This window comes from Poeciliopsis prolifica, unplaced genomic scaffold (assembly GCF_027474105.1).
Source record: "Poeciliopsis prolifica strain line A6 unplaced genomic scaffold, Auburn_PproV2 SCAFFOLD075, whole genome shotgun sequence".
NCBI classification, from domain to species: Eukaryota; Metazoa; Chordata; class Actinopteri; order Cyprinodontiformes; family Poeciliidae; genus Poeciliopsis; species Poeciliopsis prolifica.
Genome location: NW_026562450.1, coordinates 1,576,316 through 1,598,189, shown reverse-complemented (window position 1 = coordinate 1,598,189; position 21,874 = coordinate 1,576,316). Strand labels below are relative to the sequence as shown.

The 21,874-nt window shown below is 39.5% G+C and overlaps 1 protein-coding gene across 2 annotated transcripts in view; it reads right to left on the bottom strand.

The window, feature by feature from the left end:
* Window positions 1–18,439, bottom strand: part of zgc:109889 (uncharacterized protein LOC553542 homolog) — a 28,864-nt gene extending 10,425 nt beyond the window's left edge. For both annotated transcript variants that reach the window (XM_055021332.1, XM_055021333.1), the window contains exons 1-3: window positions 18,160–18,439; window positions 3,746–3,890; window positions 2,101–2,235 (exon numbers count right to left, since the gene is read on the bottom strand). In XM_055021332.1, the coding sequence (XP_054877307.1) occupies window positions 2,101–2,235; window positions 3,746–3,878 (268 nt within the window). In that variant the 5' untranslated portion in view covers window positions 3,879–3,890; window positions 18,160–18,439. The remainder of the gene's footprint in view (window positions 1–2,100; window positions 2,236–3,745; window positions 3,891–18,159) is intronic.
* Between the last annotated feature and the right edge of the window lie 3,435 nt (window positions 18,440–21,874).

Genomic DNA, 21,874 nt, shown 5'->3' with positions numbered 1-21,874 from the left:
GAAATGACTGAGCAGAAGAAGTAAAAGATAAAAAAGTTAAAGGTTTGTGAATCATAACTTCTGTTATGGAGAACTAAAAATGAGTATCAAGAACACAGAAGAATGGATTGCGAGTGGGAGGACAAGAGAGCGAGGAGACGAAAAATTGAGCAGGTGAGGAGGAGGTGGAAGAGGAAGAATGGGAGAGGGATGAAAGGGTATGACGAAAGACTGCTGAGGTTTTTCTTTTCATCTCCGTCTACACTGCTGTGACGCTGAATGTCTGAGGCTGCTGTGCTGCAGAATGACTCGGCAGAACCAGCAAGGATGAAAAAAAGAGAGAGGAGTCGGATAGAGACAGAAAAGAGGATCGTGAAAATGAGAATTAAACATGGGGAGAGAGGAGGATAAAAAGAAAAGTGGGGTAAAAGAGGAAAAACCCTGAGCTAAAAAGATAGGAAGTACGAACACGATGTGGCTTCTTCCAGTCATTCATCAAAAAGGGTAAAGACATCAGAACATGGCATTTAAGTAAGCGACAAATCTGTTGGTCTTCTAAACTCTGGAAATGGCCACAAAAAACTGTGATTTACTGAATACTTGCACTTATCTGCAGTCTGAAAGATCATTTTAAAGTTTTAAACAAGTAGAATAATGAGTATACCATGATATACTCATGGTATACCAGTTTTTAACAAAAGGTTCAAATCCTGGCATGAGCTCTGGCCAAATTGCCTTTATGTATGAGTGTGTGTGTGAATGGTTTGTCCAGTGGGCCTCTGTTGGCGCTTTTCCATTGACCATATAATTGCTCAATTTGACACATCAAAAATAAATTTGCTGAATGAAAACAAGTCAATCTACAAAACACAAATTGTTTAATAAAACGTTTTGGTGCTAGGATGAGGTGTTTTTTATGAAAAATTTGTTTGTTTTGATAAACTGCAATGGAAACACTTCTACACATCACAAACGGATGTTGCCACTGCCGCAAACCACAAAGGCAACAGGAAGTTTGAGAATCATGGTGCAGAATGATTTTAATGACTTATCGCATGAATAAACTTATTATTTAATTGAAACTCCACTATTGCAAAATTGTGGTTTTTTGACATTAACTAAATAACAAATTTTTGCGCATATTTGTAATGGAAACAAATATTCAGGTCAAATTTGCATTTGACCTGTCATGGACTAAGCCATTGTGCACCCTGCCTCTTGACCAATAAATGCCATAGATGGGCAGAATTAGGTAACTAAATGTTATAGGTTGGTTTCCACACTTTAGGGTTTGGCAGAAAGCTAGAAAATATCAATCTTACCAAATGTACTTAAAAAGAAATTAAATCAATGCGAGAATCAAGTATGAATACTACATTCAGATAACTGACTACTGGAGACAATATGAAGCAAAGTGGCTGAGAGTCTGACTCACTAATAACCAACAAGAACACAAACACAGCTAAAGAAGAAGGTTAATCTTAGTGATGAGTTCACTCCAACAGAATGTGCCCTTACTGTCTCCAAAGGGAATTTACTAACATATTTGCCATCACCATTTACATTCCTCTGCCGGTGAAGCCAATGCTGCCTGTGACATCATTAATGAACTATTGTTATTGTCACCTATTTTAAATTTTTGTTGTGTGCTATGCTAGGACAAACAAAATCCCCCACCATTTGGGGATCAAGAAAGCATCATTATCATATACCAAAAGTCAAGGGGAATTAATTCTTTTGTTCTGTATATGGTAATGTAAGAGGTCTTTTATCCATGAAGCATAACAACTAGTTAGAGGACAAAGCAAAAGTACACATGTCCGTACGAACAAAGAAGAGACAGTAAAAGCATAAAATGCAAATCACAGCACACCAACGCTCACACACACACACACACACACACACACACACACACACACACACACACACACACACACACACACACACACACACACACACACACACACACACACACACGCATAGAAACAATCCCTTCGTTCAAAACAACACACAAAAGATGAATCACAGGCATATACACATGTGGCTGCTTGGATACCATTGTATTTTTATGGAAGAATGACCTTTCCAGACACACACACACACACACACACACACACACACCTTCCTCCACAGTGGAGTCGAGCTGAGTGACTTTCACAGCCAGCTGGTCCACTCTCTCCTGCAGGCTGCTCATCCTCAAGTAGAAGCTGTTGGCTTCGTTGAACAGCTCTCCAAAAATGTCCTCAGCATGGCGACCTAGGCAGCAGCACAAAGACCCAGGTGTGGTTAGATTTGATTTGTGTCAATCACATCCTTAAAACGTCAACAGCTTTTATTATTCATCGAGATCAATCCCCTCACTCACCAGAAATACAGCATCTACAAACACTTCTGTCATGAAATATTTAAAAGTAAATGTTGTTCCATCTCAACAGATGAACTGCACAGAATAGATGAACTATTCTGTTAAATACCATTAAATAATTCCAACAGTGTAGAAACGCAATGCTGGCTGCCCTTGTTTAGTTCTGGTCTTGATAAGATGGAGACCTGTATTGACATCTTTTGTTTGTCCTGTTTTGACAGGAAACCATTTACTCTTAGCAGCAGTTTGAGGTGGTAAAAGGCTGTGTTAGTAAGACGTTCAGGTACAAAATAAAAGTATGGAGTCCTGAGGAACCCCATATAAGAATCTTTGTTTTCTCAGACTCAGAATTTCCACAAATTCTGCCAAGTAAGATCTGACCCGATGTGACACAATCCTGCCTAGGTTCTAATTTTACGAAGCAAATTATTAACTATGTCAACAGCAGCAATGAGATCTAACAATCTCAACTTACTGGTTGTAAAACCAGCACCACTGAGACGGATGTCATTTGAAGTTTCACCTTTAGTCTCACAGTAAGATGGAAGATTGTTTCAGAAGAAGGGAAAAAAAGAAATGCATTTGTTGATTATCTCCTTTTTCAATTGACTTATCGGAAAATTCACAAGAATATTTAAAAAAAGAACAAAGAAGAAATGCCTGTCGTCTGTCTCTGCAGGAAAGGCCGCCCCCTGCTGTGAATCCCGTCAGACTGAAAACTAAAAAACCTTAATGTTCCCATAAAACCATGACAGGAAGAGAGAGAGAGATGCAAATGCAAACTAACCTAGATTGCAATGCACAAACAGACATCTATTCCTGCCTTTTTTTTTTCTGTCCCCACCGCTCAATTTACGTCTGACAGACGCAGCAGAGGCAGCGCCTTTAGTCACCCGGAATGAGCTGTCACAGATTTAATTTAGCACATAACTGTTAAACACATTTAGATAGCCATTTTGCCCTGCATATATCAACTGAGTCATTTGGGTGGAGATTAATATTCACATAAAGTTTTGTCCTTGCTGGTAAATGAACTATTCATGTTTCTAATGAGTTGTTTGAAGTGAGATATTTCAAAAGCAGACTAGAGACAGCGCTTTATGGCTTTATTAATCAAAGGTGTAATTGACTGGAAGCATCTTCGGTGTTGAAATTTATGCAGAGCAATTGAAACAAAGCTGCTTTTTATGCGTAAAAACAAAAAAATCTGGGACATATATGTCAAAACCACTAAAATAAATTGTCCTTAGCTTTGAAAAAGTCATAGGAAATGTGACTAAAAATAGTGGATGACCAAGTAAGTGATTTTAATCTTGTTACTGTAAGTGAGGGTTACTTTCTATTGAAAGATTAGAAGGAAAACTATAAAAACTTAAGTAAATACTATGTAATATTACTCACTCAGGCTGCCCAGCTGTTTGATGATGGCTGCCAGTGTGCTGTTGGTGACACACTCCAGTTCACTGGTCACCCCATCTGGCAGCGCCCCGCGGCACAAGTGCCGGGGTTCAATGTTCCTCTTCACCAGCGGCATGTTGCTCTATACCTGCAGAAACGACAACAAAAAAGAACTGAAAACGCCCTGATTTTTTACATTTATTTAACTGTCCACCTCGCTGATTTATGGTTACGATCCGTTTTCTGAAGCTCGGAGTTTTCGTACCTCCCAGGAACAGTTTCTGAATGTCCAAATAGTAAGATGGATGCAAATATACCAACAGCATTACTGGGAAACAATAAGGATGGGGGTGAGGGGAGGAATGACTTGATGCCTCCGTTTCCTGATGGAAACGGAGGCGTCATGTCCACCGTGGGGCGCAGTCACTCATCGTGCTGTCTAATGCCAGAGCGCCTCGCATGAGCCAGAAACTAAATGAGCCTGAAAGAATTTTATAAATGGTTCAAATGAGCTTGAAACTGGGCAGAGAGACCGGAAGGGTCCTGACAGGGAGACAGAGAAACTAGACGAGGCAGGATGAGTAAAAACCAGGGGTGCTGCTAGAAATAAAGCTTCTGTGGGGCCCAAAACCACCCAACTGGCAGGACTGAAATGAATCTTTGAACCTTATAACCCTGGTATGAACTTCCAAGCTAAAAAAAACCCCTTCTGGTTTATCTTAAAATACATTTAAATGCCATCCAAATGTCTTTAATTTCAATAATTTGATTCAAATAGTGAAGCATATTTACTGCAAAAACACAAAATCTTACCAAGTGTTTTTGATACTTTGCAGTGGAAATGTCTTTTTAAATATGCTAAGATATTTGCACTACAAACTATGCAAAAAATATTTGGCTTTGACAAGCATGTAAAAAACATATTTTTTAATGAAAGTTACATATTGCAGCTTTAGGAGTTATAAAGTGAGAATCTTAGCCTAGCCCCTGTCTGTTTTCATGTATTTTTAAAAGTTGGCCAAAATCAAAATCAATGCACTCGACTGGCCTGGAATAGTTGTTCCTTCAGTCTATTTGAATGGGCATGAAACACCTACTAAAAACAACTAGAACAGAGTGTGGTAAAAACACAAGCAACAAGGGAATCGATTCTCTTGTCACGATAAGAAGCGTTTGTGTCTGCACATTCAATCAATAACGTGTTTGTTTACGCTGGAATATTCACGATAATGCTGGTATAAACATTGATGTTTATAGTGAGTCTTCCAGTAGTAACCAGATTTGTCTGAAGCACTCCCCCGCTCGTTCCTCCCTCTAACAGTTTCTGACATTTAATTATATTAACTACCTCAGATGATGCTGCGGCTTCTTAAGTACGCTGTTGAGCTTCCCTCTGTGCATGTGTGTGTATGCGTGCATAGCAAACAATGTCTTCTTCCCCCCTTCCTCCAGCTGTTGTAAATAATCTAAGAAGCTGGCTGGTTAATAATACATAAACACTCCGACGGGTGCTCTTCGTCTCGTCTGCCAGGTGGGTCCCCCAGTCGTTCTTTTAGCAGGCCTCTCCGTTTGTTTTTGATCCAAATATTTTGTACTTCCTCGCTTGGTTTCGTCAATAAATCAGTAGGGGGCGAAAACCTTGTACTTCAACTCCCGAGCGTCCAACAAAAACAGGGGGATTCCCCCCCGTTTTTGTGTCAGTCTGGGAATCTGCGGTTTCTTCCTCGGTCATAAAAGCGTATGAGTGTGAGCTGCGGCGACTCGGTTTTGACCCTCGGGCGCTCACGTCCGCTTTCATGAACGCTTTCAGGTCAGCTGCAAGGCAAACAGACGTGGTTCTAGTCGGCTATGCTTCAACAAGAGGAAGGGAAAACAGAGAAACAACTCCTAACAGGTTCCCCTTCTTCTGAGGATTCCTCTGAAAAGAAATATGTTCCCACTCAAACGGTTTCTTCAAAGGAATGTCAAGAATACAATAGCAACTTGGTTGCCTTTGTTCTGGCAGAAAATTGTAAGCTTGTCTTTTCCCGATGTTCTTAGGAGGTTCTCCTCATTTTCACATTTCTTCCTTCATGTAAAACTAAATTATTTAATTGATTTTTATTAAGCATGTTAATTGTGATTCATCAGATAGTGAGAGTGTGATTAATCTGATTACATTTTTTTCATCAACTGACGGCGCTTATTTTAACTCCAACCATATTTACCAAAGACTGATTAATATTGAAACTCACAACCCTCCAGTGTCAGTGATTTCTCAAGTTTAACTATATTAAACTTTCTATAAACTTTGCAGGCATCAAACTTGTCTGGCATCATCAGTGATATCAGATTTGAAAACTGCAAAAAACAAAACAGTTATGACCTTTCGCATTTTGAGCACTGTCTTTAGTGTCCGATGTGAGCATCTGAAAATCCAAACTACGTCATTCATATAGCGCATATAGCATTAGCATAGCAAAGAATCTTTTGAAAGCGAATAACAGCAAAGAACACAAGCTTCAATGTTAAAATATTTAGGTCCAAACATCACAAATGTAAAGAAGAAAACAGACGAGAGACGGAAGAGGAAAAGCACCCTGAGTACGCTGTGGAGCCACGGCAGTGTTGTCATGCCAACACACTGAGGAATCTGCTCTTCAGATCAAAAGTGGAGCTGGCTGTGCCACTGAAAATAGTATGAAAGAAAGACTGCAAGAGGAGGACACGGAAAGAAGGAGAGAAGGGAAGCAAAATAGAAATTGAAAAGAGGGAGCAAAAGGATGAAAACTAAACTTTGGTACATCGGCCTGAGGATGATCCATCGCAATGTGACACCCGGGCTTAACACTGGAAGATCTGCAGAGGAGTGAAGAAAACAATTCCTAAAATGTCAGGTCTCTTGAGTTTTGCAGGGGAGTGGTTTTCTTCTCCTTCACAGGGTGGCAGGCTGAAGGCATCCAGCTGTTTCTCATGACCACCAATTTGCAAGGTCCTTAAAGAGGAGCAGCTTCCCAGATTCAGATGCCAGATGGTTCCACTTCTACTGTGGTACTCTGTAGCATTCAGTGCTGTATTTCCAGTGTCCTCCTTGTTCTGACTCTTTTCAATCTACTCCTTCCTCTAATGAACCCAGACTGACCACCCGATAAACACGAATCAACAAGGTTAGCTTAGCCTGAGTGGCTGCCTTTTTTCCAAAAGCATTATTAAATACCCTAATTTAGCATTTGTGGATACGACAACAGTGTATACAATACCATTCAACCATCAGACAAGCCAGGCCACGACTGAATTTTTTGATACATAGGCTGAAGAGGATTCACTCACATCGGCATGCTGAACGCATGAAATTGTTAAAACCTGAGCTACCTTAAAAATAATTTCATCCCCAGATATGGACAAAAAATTCAACAAGAAGGTGATGTCATGGTTAAAGTAAGAGAAACATCCTGTAAAATTCAGAGACGCAACAGGATACTGTGAATTTTACACCACTGATCCTAACATCCACATACTATTCAAACAATTAGTGCATTAAAGAAAGTTTTTAAACAGTTGTTAACCATTAAATTTAATGGAATCCTATAGTTTGTGTGATTACTTGAGTACCAAGAAACACATCATGATACACATTGGTTATTTAAATAGTGTTGTTTATTGGTTAAAAAAAACAAAGGAAGTAGAAATGGATGAAATGAGAAAACAAGGGCAACTGATCCTGCACCATTTTTATAGAAACCTCCTTAAATCAACAGTAGAACTCCAACTAATGTCAAAAGGAAGATGAATTTTCAAAGTATGGATTCAGCCACGTCTTAAAGCAATCAACACAAACTGTTGCGCGTATCATGTAAACACTAAATTAAACACATAAAAACAAAAACTAAAATGCGCCTCTCACATTCATGATTGCTGCCACCGCTTTTAGCACAGCCTGTTCATATTATCTGTGAAAGGCTAAGGGATGGAGTGGCAGATGATCTGAGATGGGTGTTGGGGGTGTGTGTGCAGATTTGCAACCAATATCTTGAGGAAGGATCTTTAAATCCAAATCTCTGTCAATGGTACAACAAATTATTACATAAGGCCAGAACATTTTGTACCCATCTAAAATTTGACATTACGTACAAAAATATGAATTCAGATACGTAGGAAACCATTCAGAAGGAAGCTCCAGTTCCACAACTTCCTCTCGCCGTTTCAGTGTCTGTGGTTGTAATTACAGATGGGACTTTATCCGTCTGATCCAAAGCTGATTGGATCCTGTTTGCAAAACATGTGAGGAGGTTATAAAAGACCCCGAGTTTCCATGCTCACCTCTGACCCCCCACTCCAGACTGGTTCCACACACCCAGACATCTCAACAGGGGGTAAATTAACCCACTCTGTTGCCTCTATAGATTATATTTTTAGCCTTTACCATAAAGCAATTATGAGCGTTACTTTAATTTTACAAGCGTGCAGATGGACAATGAGACAGGAGAAAACCTCACTGACTTTAATTACTCCTCCTTCTGTTCAGGAATATGGACTTGAACCAAAGCTAATGACCAAGTACACACTCACAAACAAACACGTCTTCACTGAGCCACTTAATCGGTTTCAACCTGTGAGCCAACCTGTCACATTCCCCTCACCCCCCCTCAGCCCTGCAGGACTTACTTAATAATCACAGCTAATTAGATTTGTGCAGTAACTACTGGAAATAAGGAGCTCCGCCTCAATATATTGGGGTAATTAAATGATGCACTGCATGACTTATCAATTGGGATTCATTTTTAAAATGAAAGTAATATATATAAACAACAACACTATTTAAGTAATATAAACAACACTATTTAAGTAACATATATATATATATATATATATATATATATAATATATATATTTGTGTGCGTGGTTCGCTCACACACACCCCTACACACACCCCCTACACACACACACATATATATATATATATATATTATATATATATATATATATATATATATATATATATTATATATATATTCCCCACTGTAAAATGTTTATCAGCAATATATTTTTAAAAGGCCAATTTTGTTTTACAGAGACTTCAAAATTCATTTATCTTGTTTATTTATTTGAGAGATTGAAAATGTCTTCTCTCTCATATTAAACGTTCAATAGAATTGAAATTTGATTGACCTTTGAGTATGTGTTCAATTTAACATGACTTGGCCAAATCTTAAAGAAAGAAAAACTTCCAAGTCAATAACGAGCTGACAAACCTGGAGAAATTTGGTCAATTTGGTTTTGATGCTTTCAATTAAGGTGGAAACAATGTGAAAATCGGATATCGGTCGATGGATATCGATCTCCCATATTAGCATTGTTGTTATGTCCGATAACTGATATTTACCGATATATCAAAACATACTCTGAGACACAAATGTATTAAAAAACTGTATTGTAAAGAATCTATAACCATTAAAGAATAATCATGACCCTGGTTCGACTGGCCCACACATCATATTTTACAAGATCCGGAACAAAAAGTCAAGCTTTTTTCTTCTGCTTCTGGACTGATCCTTCAAGCGCAATAAAAACACCTACTCTTCTTTAATCCGATTCTTCTGTAGCAACAAACACCTTAAATAAATAAATTACCTCTGTTCTCAAAATTATGCAGATGCTGTCCGGACAAATGTCTGTATCTCTTCTGCATCTTACACACAATAACTGGTTCGAAAATAAAATAGAAAGAAAAAAAAAATCTGCATAAACAATGAAGTGAGCCAACACAGAGAAACAGAGCTAATGTTTTATTCTCAGTCAAGATTACTCTGGTGTCGCTCTGTGGAGCGCCGGAGCTCCTCGCTTGGTGGGAAGCCAAATGTCAATTAACAAAGAGGCATCAGGGAGCACAACGCTGAACGAAAAACAGTTTTAAAAATGAGTTGGAGAAGTTGTCAGCGACATGAAAAGCAATTTTTAGGTGGGTTCTATTTGTTTGACGCCACCAAAACCAGGAGATCATTTTTGTTTTGTTTGACGTTGCGTTAGGCAGACCGTGGGAGATTTAAATTTTTAAACGTGCGAGCCGTCTTCATTTTAGCTCCCTATTTTGTGACTCTAACCTCCTTTTAGTTTTTTGTTGTACTGTTGTCATCCTGTGTCAGAAACCCTCCCTTTTTTCCAGCTTCAGCTCTCTTTGATGTCTTCATTTATGCTGATGCTCTTGGGTGAGAGGCCCTTGCACAAAAATGATTGCACTTATAAAGCCACTCCCCTCGTCCCCCCAAGTGTTTTGTACTAATCCTCCCTAGAAACAAATCATCCAAAACTGTACAAGAGAAGAAGAACAGAGAGGAAGCGAGGAGCCTGATGCTTGCCTCCCTCCGTCCCTTTTCTTTCCCCGTCCTCGTCTCCGCTCTCTGACGTGCGGTCTCCGACTCTGAAGGGTCGTTGTCATGGTTTCTGCGGAAGACTTTCTGATTTTGGCAGCAGAATGAGGCGATCGGAACAGAACTGCAGTTAGTTTATAGAGGAGAAAAATACAGCCGCCGACTAAGAATACATACAAAACTCCAAGAAGAAACGGTCTGGAAAAAAATAACAAACTTGCCAAGTACTTTTGGTCTAGTTTCTAGTGCAAGCATCTTAGGCCTTATTGAAATAAGATATAACAAACGTACAAGCAACTTTTTTTTTTCTTCCTTTTAACAAGAAATAGGAGTTTGTTTTAAGTCAATTTCTCAATATTGATTTTTTTCAAAAAGTACTGGTTTCACTTATAAGATGTTCTCGAACAAACTTCTTGGACCTTCACAGAAAAGAAAAATGTTTTACACAAGTGTTAAATTGCACACAGATGGCCTGCTTTTATTAAGACGTTTCAGAAGGAAATTGTTTGTATTTTTTGTTAGGGACATCAAAGTAAAGGCAATGCAATTTCTAAAGAAATATCCAAAAACGTGTCTTTATTTATTCTTCCACCCTTCCACCCTTAAGTCTCAAAGGCCACATTAAAACCAGATCTCTGTTTGGAAAAGTTTGATGTTGAAACGACAGCCAAAACACCTTGAGAAAGCTGTAGTTACCATGCCAGGCCATTAGATGGCATGTGGATAATAGACTGAGAACTGCAGTTCAAAGGTAGTTGACTTATTGCCACCTTTTTGGAGAAGCGAGTGTACCTCCTCCATCGTTACCTCTACATTTCATTTGTTCATCAGGCCATCGATTTAAAAAATAACATGCTTTACACAGAGCTAAAGGTGCTTTACACCAGTCCTACCTTCTCGTATCGTACCGTCTTTTTATTGTCTGCTAATGTGATTCGAAAACAGGTCAGCTCTGGGCTGTGAGTGTTGTGTTACCAGGGAGCATTCATCCTCTGCCCGGTTGCGTGTTCCAGGAAAAAAAAAACTCCCCTCGTGCCCCTCCGCGACCCAGTCTCCCACAATTAAATGTGCCGGCCTCAGCGCGATCTCAACAAGTCATCCGGCAAAAACCATGTGACCTGACACTGTCGCACACGCACACACACACACACACACACACACACACACACACACACACACACACACACACACACACACACACACACACACACACACACACACACACACACACACACACACAGTATGGAACATACTGGGTTCTACTGAATCAGGGATGGTAGGAAGAGATGGTCCTACTGGGGAAAGACAGGTCACATCGGTCCAAGTGTCCCAGTTTCTCTGGTCTGGGAAGAAACAGGGAAGTGCCCATAAAGATACTTGTTAAAGATGGAGGCTTATTTTATCTGCCACTTTACAATTACAACTAATGGGCTTAGATAACGCCACTTTGGCTCACCATGGATAATTTTGCGTTTCAGAAACAGGGTGTCCGCGCATCCTTAAAAAAATCTTGCAAATTAAAATTTAAATTCATTTAAAAAATGTTAATATAGCCTTAAACATGTTAACGACAGGACTTAAATTTTGTTGCGGTATATAACTGTCTTGAAAAAAAACAAATCAACAAGTCAAAAATTAAACAATATATTTAAAAAGATATATAGTCACTCTGCAGAACTGAAATCTGTCATTGGGAGTCTTAAAGGAACAGGTCAATATTTTAACATTTAATATTGGACCATTTAATATTGTATATTCTATGCAGGCTTTTTTTTTTTTTCCAGAATTTTCCTGTCAGGCAAAAAGTTTGAGTTACACACACTTTAAGGTTGAGGTTGTTGGCTAGCTTTTTTTTTTTGCATCTGTCATGGGTAAGTGCAAAATCATAACCAACTGGCTGGATGACGTTCATCTTCGCCACTACTTTGTACCTTTTGCGCAATAACGCTCTGCACTATGGGGGTTAACGCTGTAGAGAGCCAGTGCGAGAAGCACAAAGCTGCAGCCAAGGGCCACAAACAGACTCCATAAATGTCAGTTTTGGCTGATAAAGCTCCCCGGAAAACAGTCGGCACTGCTATGACTAGCACTGATCTAAGAGCAGCATTCGATGCATTGCGACTGTGGTATCTGAGGTTTAGTGCATTTTAAATACTCGCTATCAATATGCTGTGGGAACTCCTCTGACACTGAACAGGCTCGAGTAACGGGTAACAAAACTGATGGACTTCAGATTGTAGCGTTGTAAAAAACCCTCCACCGTCACAGTTTGAATCTGTTCCTTTTGCCTAAATCACATCCAGCTGCAGATGAATTTGCCACCGAGGTCACAGGAGAAGAAACTTGAGCGAAATTCAAGCCCTCTGTTCGGTGGCAGTGTTACTCTAACTCTACAGAAAGCTTTCATTTGACGCTGAAATGTTTTTTCCGCTTTTCTCTGACAATTTCAGCACATGTAATGTCTTTATGATCACGTTTGTCCTCTTTGTCAGACTTGGGATTTGCAAATGAAACCTCAGTCTGTAAGAAAAGGCAGCTCTCAGGACACACTTTTATTGAGGGAAGCAAGAACCAAACATTAAGCTCTGGTGGACAGAATATGCCTCTTTTCTTTTGGAAGTATTTTTAGACTGGCAAACATTTTTCTGTGGAACATAACTCCAAATTATTGTCAAAAAATATCTGCCTGGACGCCAATTTTTCCACAATGTGGAAAAATCTGCTTGACATGCTATTGGTTGGCATTCGCACAGGAACCAATCAAGGGCCGCCATTTGCTGTCCTTGCCGCTGATTGGCTGAACTCTCAGAAGCAGAGAGAACGAACACTGGAGGTATTAGCTTCTGCTAATGCTAAGGCGGTTTCCACTGTGTGCACTAATACATGGAATGGTGTGATGTGTTCCTGATTTCATAGCTTTTTTTGCATGTTTGCCACACTAAAGCGTGTCAAAGCATCAAACCAAGTGAAATATAAGTCAAAGACAACACAAGTAAATACAAAATGCAGTTTTTAAATGAAAGTATTTTTTACTAAGGGAGAAAATAAAAATCCAAACCTACATAGCCTTATGTGACAAAGTGATTTCCCCCCACTGTTAAAACATAACTTAACAAACAAAAAGAGGGACTTTTAATTAGTGCTAATAGTATCAGACTCTAACAATTTATACATTTCTGCAGGTATCTCAGATTTTTCTAAAGCGCTTAACTGTGAACGCTCACCATGACTTCTGACCTCAGTGGAGGGAAAACAAAACACAAGCTCAACTGATGGATCAATAACAATGTTAAGCTGTGCTCAGATCAGCCATTATTGCATTCTTCTATGATATATTATCATAGCCAACCCAGAGGCAGGCGGCCGCAGTGAAGCGCTTTAGATCGTTGGCTTCACCAATAAAACCACCAGCGACACCCGAGCATGAACATCCGAACGCTGCCCCCGAGCAACGGCGGTCATTTCCACGCAGAGGAGCATCGATCTCCGCTGTAAATGAACGAGCCTGGAAACCACTGACTAAGGCAGATTGCGTCAGGCGGGGCGGAAGAAAAGCCAGACGGAAAACTACAAATTTTTCATGACATCAGAGAGCAGCCAGAAACGGCGAGCGCGGCAGACTGGGGAACGAGCGGGACGATGAGTGTCCTTATGTGGCTGGGTCAAAGCCCCCCCCCCCCCCCCCCCCACACACACACGCATACACACACACAGGGACCAGGTGGATGTTAGGTCAGGACGACAGGTGAAAGCAGAGTGAAGCTCACAGATTGAGGGGAGGAAAAGTTTCTAGATAAATGCTTAAAAAAAAACATGTGTCCAGATCCTGACAAAACCTAAGATGTTACGTTTACTAAAAATCCAACCTCAACAAAAAAAAAACAACAAAAAAACAGTTTCAACAAATTATTCATTTATTAGAAGAAACTAAAAAGCAAGGAAAAAGTAGATTATTTTTCACTTAACTTTTTGAAAGCATGAGGAAAGTAGCTGAATTATCCAGGGATGAAACAATTAATACCGATTAATTGTGATTAGTCACAATTAGCAATTAGTGAAATAATCCTGACCCAAGTTAATAATCTATTAACTATTCAAATTCTGTAAAAAAAGAAAAAAAGAAAAAGTTCTATTAAGCACCTTTCACCATGTAATTATTAGTAGGTTAATTATAAAAATAATCAACAAATTAGCCCTTCACTGTATTATCCTTTGCTACAAATAATCAAGTGTACACTAAAGTAATGCTGTATTGTTGCATTTTAGGAAATAAAATGTTTTTTTTTTCTATTTAAAAAAACAAGAATTTAATTACTTGTTTGCTGCATTTTTATTATGTTTCTCATTGTATAAAAATGCTTAAGCAATAGAATCTAAAAATCTGCAGAATGTGGCAATTGTTTTTTTTATCCGATTAATCATCAGAACAATTGATGACTAAAACAGTGATTATCCATTTGCAATAATGATTTCTATTTCCTTTGAATGTTTGTGAACTAACTGCATTTGTGTTGCCGGCCATTTCCTTTATATCTAAAATAATTTTCTCTGATGAGCTGAAAATACACTTCTAGACGAAATGGCGGTTTTCCCATTTCGTGTTTATTTTCCAGCTTTTGGAGAACGAACCTGCTCTCAATGAGGTCAAGCTTCCTCGCCACTGTTTGGGTAAAGAAAATCATCCAACCTAACTGTTGGAAAGTATTGCTCTTGGAGGACATTTTGAAATCCCTCTTATTTCCCCAACAATGTCCTCAAATAAAATTGTAACCCAACTCATCTGGATGAGAAGCAGCCCGATAAATAGTACAGCTGGACTTTATATTGACTCAAACGGTTTGATTATTATTTCAGTTTAATGACATTACTATGAAACTTTAAGTACATTCCCCTAATGTGGTGCAAACGTTTAAGTTAAATAGACTCAAACTACTGTGCTGTGGTTAGAACAGCCTCACCTATTTCCATCCATGTATTCGTGAAGGAACATCATTTTACTCTGTCGGACCAATTGGAAGGAATATTAAATAGTATATTTCCAATTTTTCCAATAATCTGCTCATAAATCACACAGCACATTTCATCCGGTATTTTTCATCGGATGAAATGTTTTTCAGTTCAAGTCACTGTAGTCACAGATGGAAAACCAGCGTTGACCAGGCTCTGCAAAGGTGGACATTTTATTTTATTTTGCTATAGAGTAAAGCTAATAAAACGACTAATTACTGTGCATCTAATCAGCGTGGGAAGCAACTTGGGAATCCTGACAATACCTTTAAGCCAGAAGCAAACTGTTTTCATTTCAGTGAAGCCAAATAAAAGCAGATTTACATGTAACAACAGGATGGAGGATTTTTCAAAGCATGAACACACCCTGAGTGTCTGATGGATTTTCCCTTTAAACCAGTATTGTCATGAATAATATTTACTCTAAACTAGCACGATATTTTGCGGCAGTATTGCAATAACCATAAAGGTGATGTTAACTATTTCTTTCTTTCTTTTTTTTTTTTAAGAAACTGCAAGGCTGTGACTGAGTGTCGTAGGAATTATAGTCCCACAAACACAAATAAAGCTCTTGGAAAACATTCCTATTTGCAATACGCTTCTTTAGAACAGCAGGCACATAAAGTGAGATTTGTGTCACTAAAATGCACATAGTGACTACATTTGGTCATATTTTCTAATCTATTAATATTTACTGTCACACCATAATTGAACAAACAGTATAGAACAGAAAACATAATAACTCCAGCTATACAGTCACTTTTAGGAAGTTTTTAAACATCATTAATTGGAGTTTATTGTGACAGCGATAAATCAATCTTACAAGAGATTTATCGCAATAATTGATAAACGATCCGATAAATGCTACCCACCAAATATTTTCTCAAAAATGTTTTCACAGGCAGCATACAAAAATGTGGCAAAATTCCAGAAAACGTCCTTTTATCCCACCAGAGAAGACCTCCCTCCACATTTCATTTTCCCTCGTTGAAGTTAAGTAACCATGTGTGTGCGCGTTGAGGCTTCTTGGCCCTTCTTCCTCCATCGTTGGCTTACGTAATAAATCAGTGCAAGCTTCTGTGAGCACAGCCTCCCGTGAATACGACTCTGTTGTACAGCAGCTTCACAAACAAGCATAAAAAAACCCTATTATCTAATCCGAGTTCAGACATGAAAGGAGCCCCTGAAGTGGACAATGAATGGAGAGCGGTTATGATGAGGACGACCGTTTCCAAATCGCCATGAAATATATATCAGGTCTGGTCATTCATCTTTCAGTCCGACATGTTTTAAAGTAAAGGCTTGGACTTTTATTTCATTTGAAGCATTCATTTTCCTGCCTGTGATGAATATGACTACAAACGTGAACTTAGTCGGTTCAGATCGAACCGATCACCATCAGATGACCAGGAACTATCCACCAAAGCTTAAGAGTGCCAGGAACTGTAAGCCACCAGAGCAGCAGCATCAAAGTCCACAATAATAAATCCAGTTTCTCATCATCAAAATCATGTTTCTCTCTAATATGAACAAACTAAATATCTGGGTGACAATTTTACTGTCTGATGGGACAAGGATTCAGCTATTTGTTTTTTCAGACCAAAGCAAACTTTGGTTAAGAAATCCTTTGATCTCCCATGGCAACAATTCAGCTGTGCAAAAGGCCTGAGTGGACGTAGCTCCGTCTTCAAAATGCAGCTCCTCCTCGCAGCTGCAGTTTCCAGGCTTCCGCCTCACAGAACAACCTCCCTTGCGACTCCCTCATTCAGCTCCTTCAGACTAGCCAGCAGAAATGAGCAAAAGCCCTGTGGAACTGTGCATCCGCTGAGCTCACTGTACGAGTTACTTCTCAGTGCACCTCTGGTGAAAACATTAGTCCTCTATTAAAGGGTTAATAGGGGATGGCTCCCTGAAGGTGGAGTTTCAGAAAGAGCAGGAGCTTCTTAAAGAAGCAGAGTCTCAATTTGAAGGCGTTAAATTAGGCCATATTTGGAAAATACACAATGCTGCCCCTTTAAGTCTGTGTTCCTGTGTTGTTTAGTTTTTACATGGATCGAGCATAAAATTAAGCAACTGAATGACAAATCAATGCATCGTGGTACGCTAAACTGCTCTGGAGAATGATACTAATGGTCCACAATCTCTGCAGCTCATATTTTACAGCCCAGCAGCACCAATCCTTTTGTCGACCTACTTAATATCCTAAATGCTAATTCAAAATTTTTTTTAAAGTTACATCCCTCAAATTACCGAATACCATCCAAACATCGCAGACAGCTTAGACCGAGGAGGACTTCAAACAGGAAGGCATGATTAAAGCAGCAAAAGCTGTTACCGTCAAAAAGCAATAATAATAATAATAATAATAATATCAATATTGATAATATTGTCTTTCTGGACTGAAAACACCATCTCTGTGCCGTCCATTTTAAAGCACACCTTATGTCCACATATAGCATAGATCCGGTGCCATTCTCCCCCTGTTTCAGCAGCTACTTTGGAGCAGATCCACTGGATCCTGGTCGCAGACATAATCCTCTGCACACCTCTTCTTTATACTCCACTCCTTTCCTTTATCTGCCTCCCTCTTTGGAAGCCTGAAGCGTGCTTTCTGCCAAATCCTGCAAGAAAAATCCTCCCAACTGGTGACATTTTGTTGCAGGCAAGCAGAGAGAGAGAGAAAGAGACAGAAAGAGAGAGAGAGAGAGAGAGACACCTGACCAGCGCCGCCGCCACACAGGGGAGGAGAAAATGGTGTGAATGGTGCAAAAGGAGCGCCTGTTTTGCGTTAATTCATTAAAATACACACATATATATCTATATATATCCAGATAAATTATTTATTTGATCACGTTTGAAGCTCTGTAAGCAAGCATGATGTATTGTCTTTTTATTTGATTTTTTTTTTTTTTGCGTATAACAATAACAAAAACAAATGCATCATCCTCCTTCCTCCCACCCTCCCCCTCATCCTCCTCCGCGGCTCCGTGGCCCCCCGCATGGACACGGCTCCACGCCACGGCCGCGGCATGCGAGGCTGATTGGAAACCCGCTCACATTTACCTGGCTGCGGCGCCTCCCGTCGCCTCCTCTCTCGCTCTCGGTTATTTCGAAGCTCGTCGCGGTGCCTCGTCCGCTGCGCCGCGCTTCATTTCAGGTCCCCCATGCTGGCTGACGGGCGGAGGACGGGCGGGTGGCAGGATGGAGGAAAGGATGGAGAAGAGGCGGAGGAGGACAGAAGAGGGGCGGAAGCCTTTGAAGTGAGGAAATGTAGGTCCCCTCTCGAAGCCCCAGCTCCACGCACTGGATTTATGTCGTTTCCAAGGCAGCGTCTGTCGACCCGACGGGGGTCAAGTTAGAGCGCGCGACGCAGCAAGTCTACATCCGGCGGCAGCTTCAAAAATAAAAGCAGTTTTATGGATTTTGGGGTCCGGTTCGAGGCCTTAATTAACAACACAAAATGTCCAAGAAACTGAAGAAAGCATCCAGTTTTTAATCCCCACTTCAGGTTTTAATGTTGCGCTCAATGAAAAATAATCCTATTGCTATTTTGTTGTTTTTTGTACGATTTATTTTTACTGTTGTTTTTATTGTCCTTTTTTAATTTATCAACACTTTGAAGAAGTGACTATCAACAATAATATCGGATTGGCAGACTTTAATGGAGTAAAAAAAAAAACCTTTTATTAAGTGTTATTGCAGTAAAGGGGTTGTTCTCGTCATATTTCTATTTGTATAGACAGTTGAAACCAGATAGTCGATTAATTTTTAGGGATAGAAAAGAAAGATGAGCTTCTTTCATTTCACCCGGATTCTGTTATAGTTGATTTTTATATCAATAATATTTAATTTCATCACCTAAATAATTTTTTTCAATTTAAAAAAAAAAAAAAACAAAACAAAACAAAACAAAAAAAAAAAAAAAAAAATATATATATATATATATAATTATTATTATTTTAATTTTCACTTCACAATCAGATTGGAAAGTAGAAAAATGTCATTTCTACAGGAATGAATCGTTTGTAGTTCATTTAGGTTTTATATGTAGCTCGCAGTTGGTAATAATAGCAGATTGGTGAATTAATCAAATAGCATATTATTTTATTAGCACAACAAATCTGTGTCCGTGTTCACATCCTTTTGAACGTATATTTGATCCAAGGCGGATAGCTTTAACCTTTAACCTTTATGGTGCATTCGTTTTTACTGGTCAGCAAAAAAATATTACATTTGTCTTACTTTGTGTAGCTCTGGACAGGAGACGTCGCTGGTTTTTGCTAGCTTGACACCGCTGTCAGGCTCAAACGGAGCCGCAGCAAACCAGCCGGAGGACGCATGCGCACCCGAGCCTGTCCGAATCGTTCCGATGGCAGTCGAGTTTGTCTACGTCGAGTTAAAGGATGAGAAGACAGCCTCCGTCACGGGGCCTAAACTCGACGTTTTCTTTCTTTCTACACGCTTATATCGACTCAATAAACCACAGAAGCCGGTTTTACAGGTATTCTTCCGCCAGGGACTAGTTACAACTGAAGAAAAAGCAAAAAAACAATGACTCTACATGTTGCATTTTGTGTGTGAGTTAGCGTGCTGCTAATCCTAATTATAATCCAATTAAAAGCTCGTGCTACCGAAAAACGAAAAGCCTTAGTCGGGTCGTTACACCATTTGTTGTGAAACTACTGAAGCTTTACTTTCCAGCACAAAAAAAGAAAAGAAAAAAATGTAAAGACTGAAGACCTAGAGGACTTTAAACAGCACAAAATAAATATGTAAATATAAATGATTTCTCAGTAAAAATGCAGCACATTTACAGTTGTCAAAGCTAAAATTGTGTTTTCAATCATTGCTTTCAATTCACTCACATAGCACATTTTCCCCTCATCATATTGATCGCATTGATCAACGATTAAGATAATGAAATGTGTCAGACTCTTCTGCTATTCCCCAGAGTCGCCACTGGGTGGTGCTGCCGCATCACGTCTCGAACGAGATCTCCGTCCCTGGCCGTGGTGCTGATTATAATGGCGCCGCCTCGCGCGCTCCGCGTCTCTGCCCGTGGTGCTGATCCATCCCAGCCCCTGACAAAGCAGCTTCTCGTCGGAGACGGGCGAGCCTTTCAGCTGCAAAAGATCTGCTGCAAGCGATCACACCAAAATCTGATTGCACACATGAGAAGGTGTTTATTATTACCCCCCGCCAAAAAAAATCTTATTGTTATTCTCCACATGAAGCCAGCATGAATTAAAGAACAGGTTCTCTCAAAGCTAAAGGAAAGGGATCCATCATGGTCACCGCCAGGTTTCTCTTGGCTCGGTTAATTCTCACTTCGGCGTTCAGAATAAGTCTGCCAATATTTTTTGTGGCGCTGCTAGAGCTGGAGGTATAGTTTAAAATGATTAACTGTATTTATTAATAATCCTTGATTGTAGGAGTAAAAATATATTTCTTTATTATTAGTAGTAGTAGTAAGTAAAAAGGCGTTGTCAATAAGGCCCAAGTTATTATTTCTGGTCACTGTTAGGAAAAAAGGTTTTAACCCAATCAAAAACCCAACCAGCTTCAAAAACAATCTTAGCTCTTTGAAAGAACACTGAATGAATATTTCTAGGACAAAAGAGAAAACTAAAATGTGAGCTGTATAATTTGTTTGTCAAAATCAACAAAAACAATAGTCATGCATTTCCCTTCTTTTTATCCAAATCTTTTCAATTTGTTGATTGCGTTGTCATGCAGCCAGCTTTGTCGTCACCTTGTGGCTCATTGTAGCAATAACACTTTAAGAGTGTTGGCTACAACCCTTTGTGTAGGTCAGTCATTTGAGTTCACTGCTGGGCTCTTGAAGTTTGTTTGGCATGTAAAAAAAAAAAAAATGCATCGCTGACGTTTTCAGCAGAGCATCGGTTACTACAGTTACTGCTTCAGCTTCAAGTCTTGCCTGCAGCACCTTCATTTATCAGTCATCAGCCTGAGGCCCCTTTAAAATTGGATGAAGTGTGTTTTTCAGAAAACCAACAGTGGCTTTTCTGATTCATCATCCTGCCAACTCTCCACACCACTTTTATGCTTGCAATCATGTAAAGAGCTCCTTAAGGTCGGTGCCACTCTTACTTCATATATAAGTTGAATAGATTCCGTCTTCTGACATGTTAATTTCATTAAGGTTGTGTCAAAACAAGCTACTCTAGTGATTGGAAAAAGTAATCCAATTAAAGTCAATGCAGCGCACTGGAGGAGATCAACTCCGATCTTTAAGAGCTGCATGTTTCAGATGTTTCCCTGGTTTACCGACTGAATAGTTCATGTGCAGAACTCGACACACCGAGAGGCCAGTTCATCCATTTATTCAGCTGCGTTGAGACGTCCAGAACCTACAGGATGCTTGAAGACTGAGACCCAGATCCTGCAACTTTCTTCGTCAAACTTTTTTCATAAAATCCTCCGCAAAGGTACAGTCATACTCAGCGAGAATAAGAGTGCTGATGAAGCTCAGTTATGAAGTTTCTTTTGAAAAGAACAAGTATTCAACAAACTTGCCCGTGTTTCTGTATTAAAAATGTTGTTTTCGTTTGATCTGACGTAATATTTGTGTGTGTGTTTTTTTTTATTAGCTGAAGTCGGAACAGAAATAAGGATTTGGAAGCGTGAATAAAATCTACATAATGTGTGAATGACTAAAACTATATGCCTGTAAGTTTTGTCACTTTGTGGATCTAGTGGCAGTTATTTGCTAAATTTCAGTCAGTAGCTGTAATAGATTATGAGATATTTCTTCAAA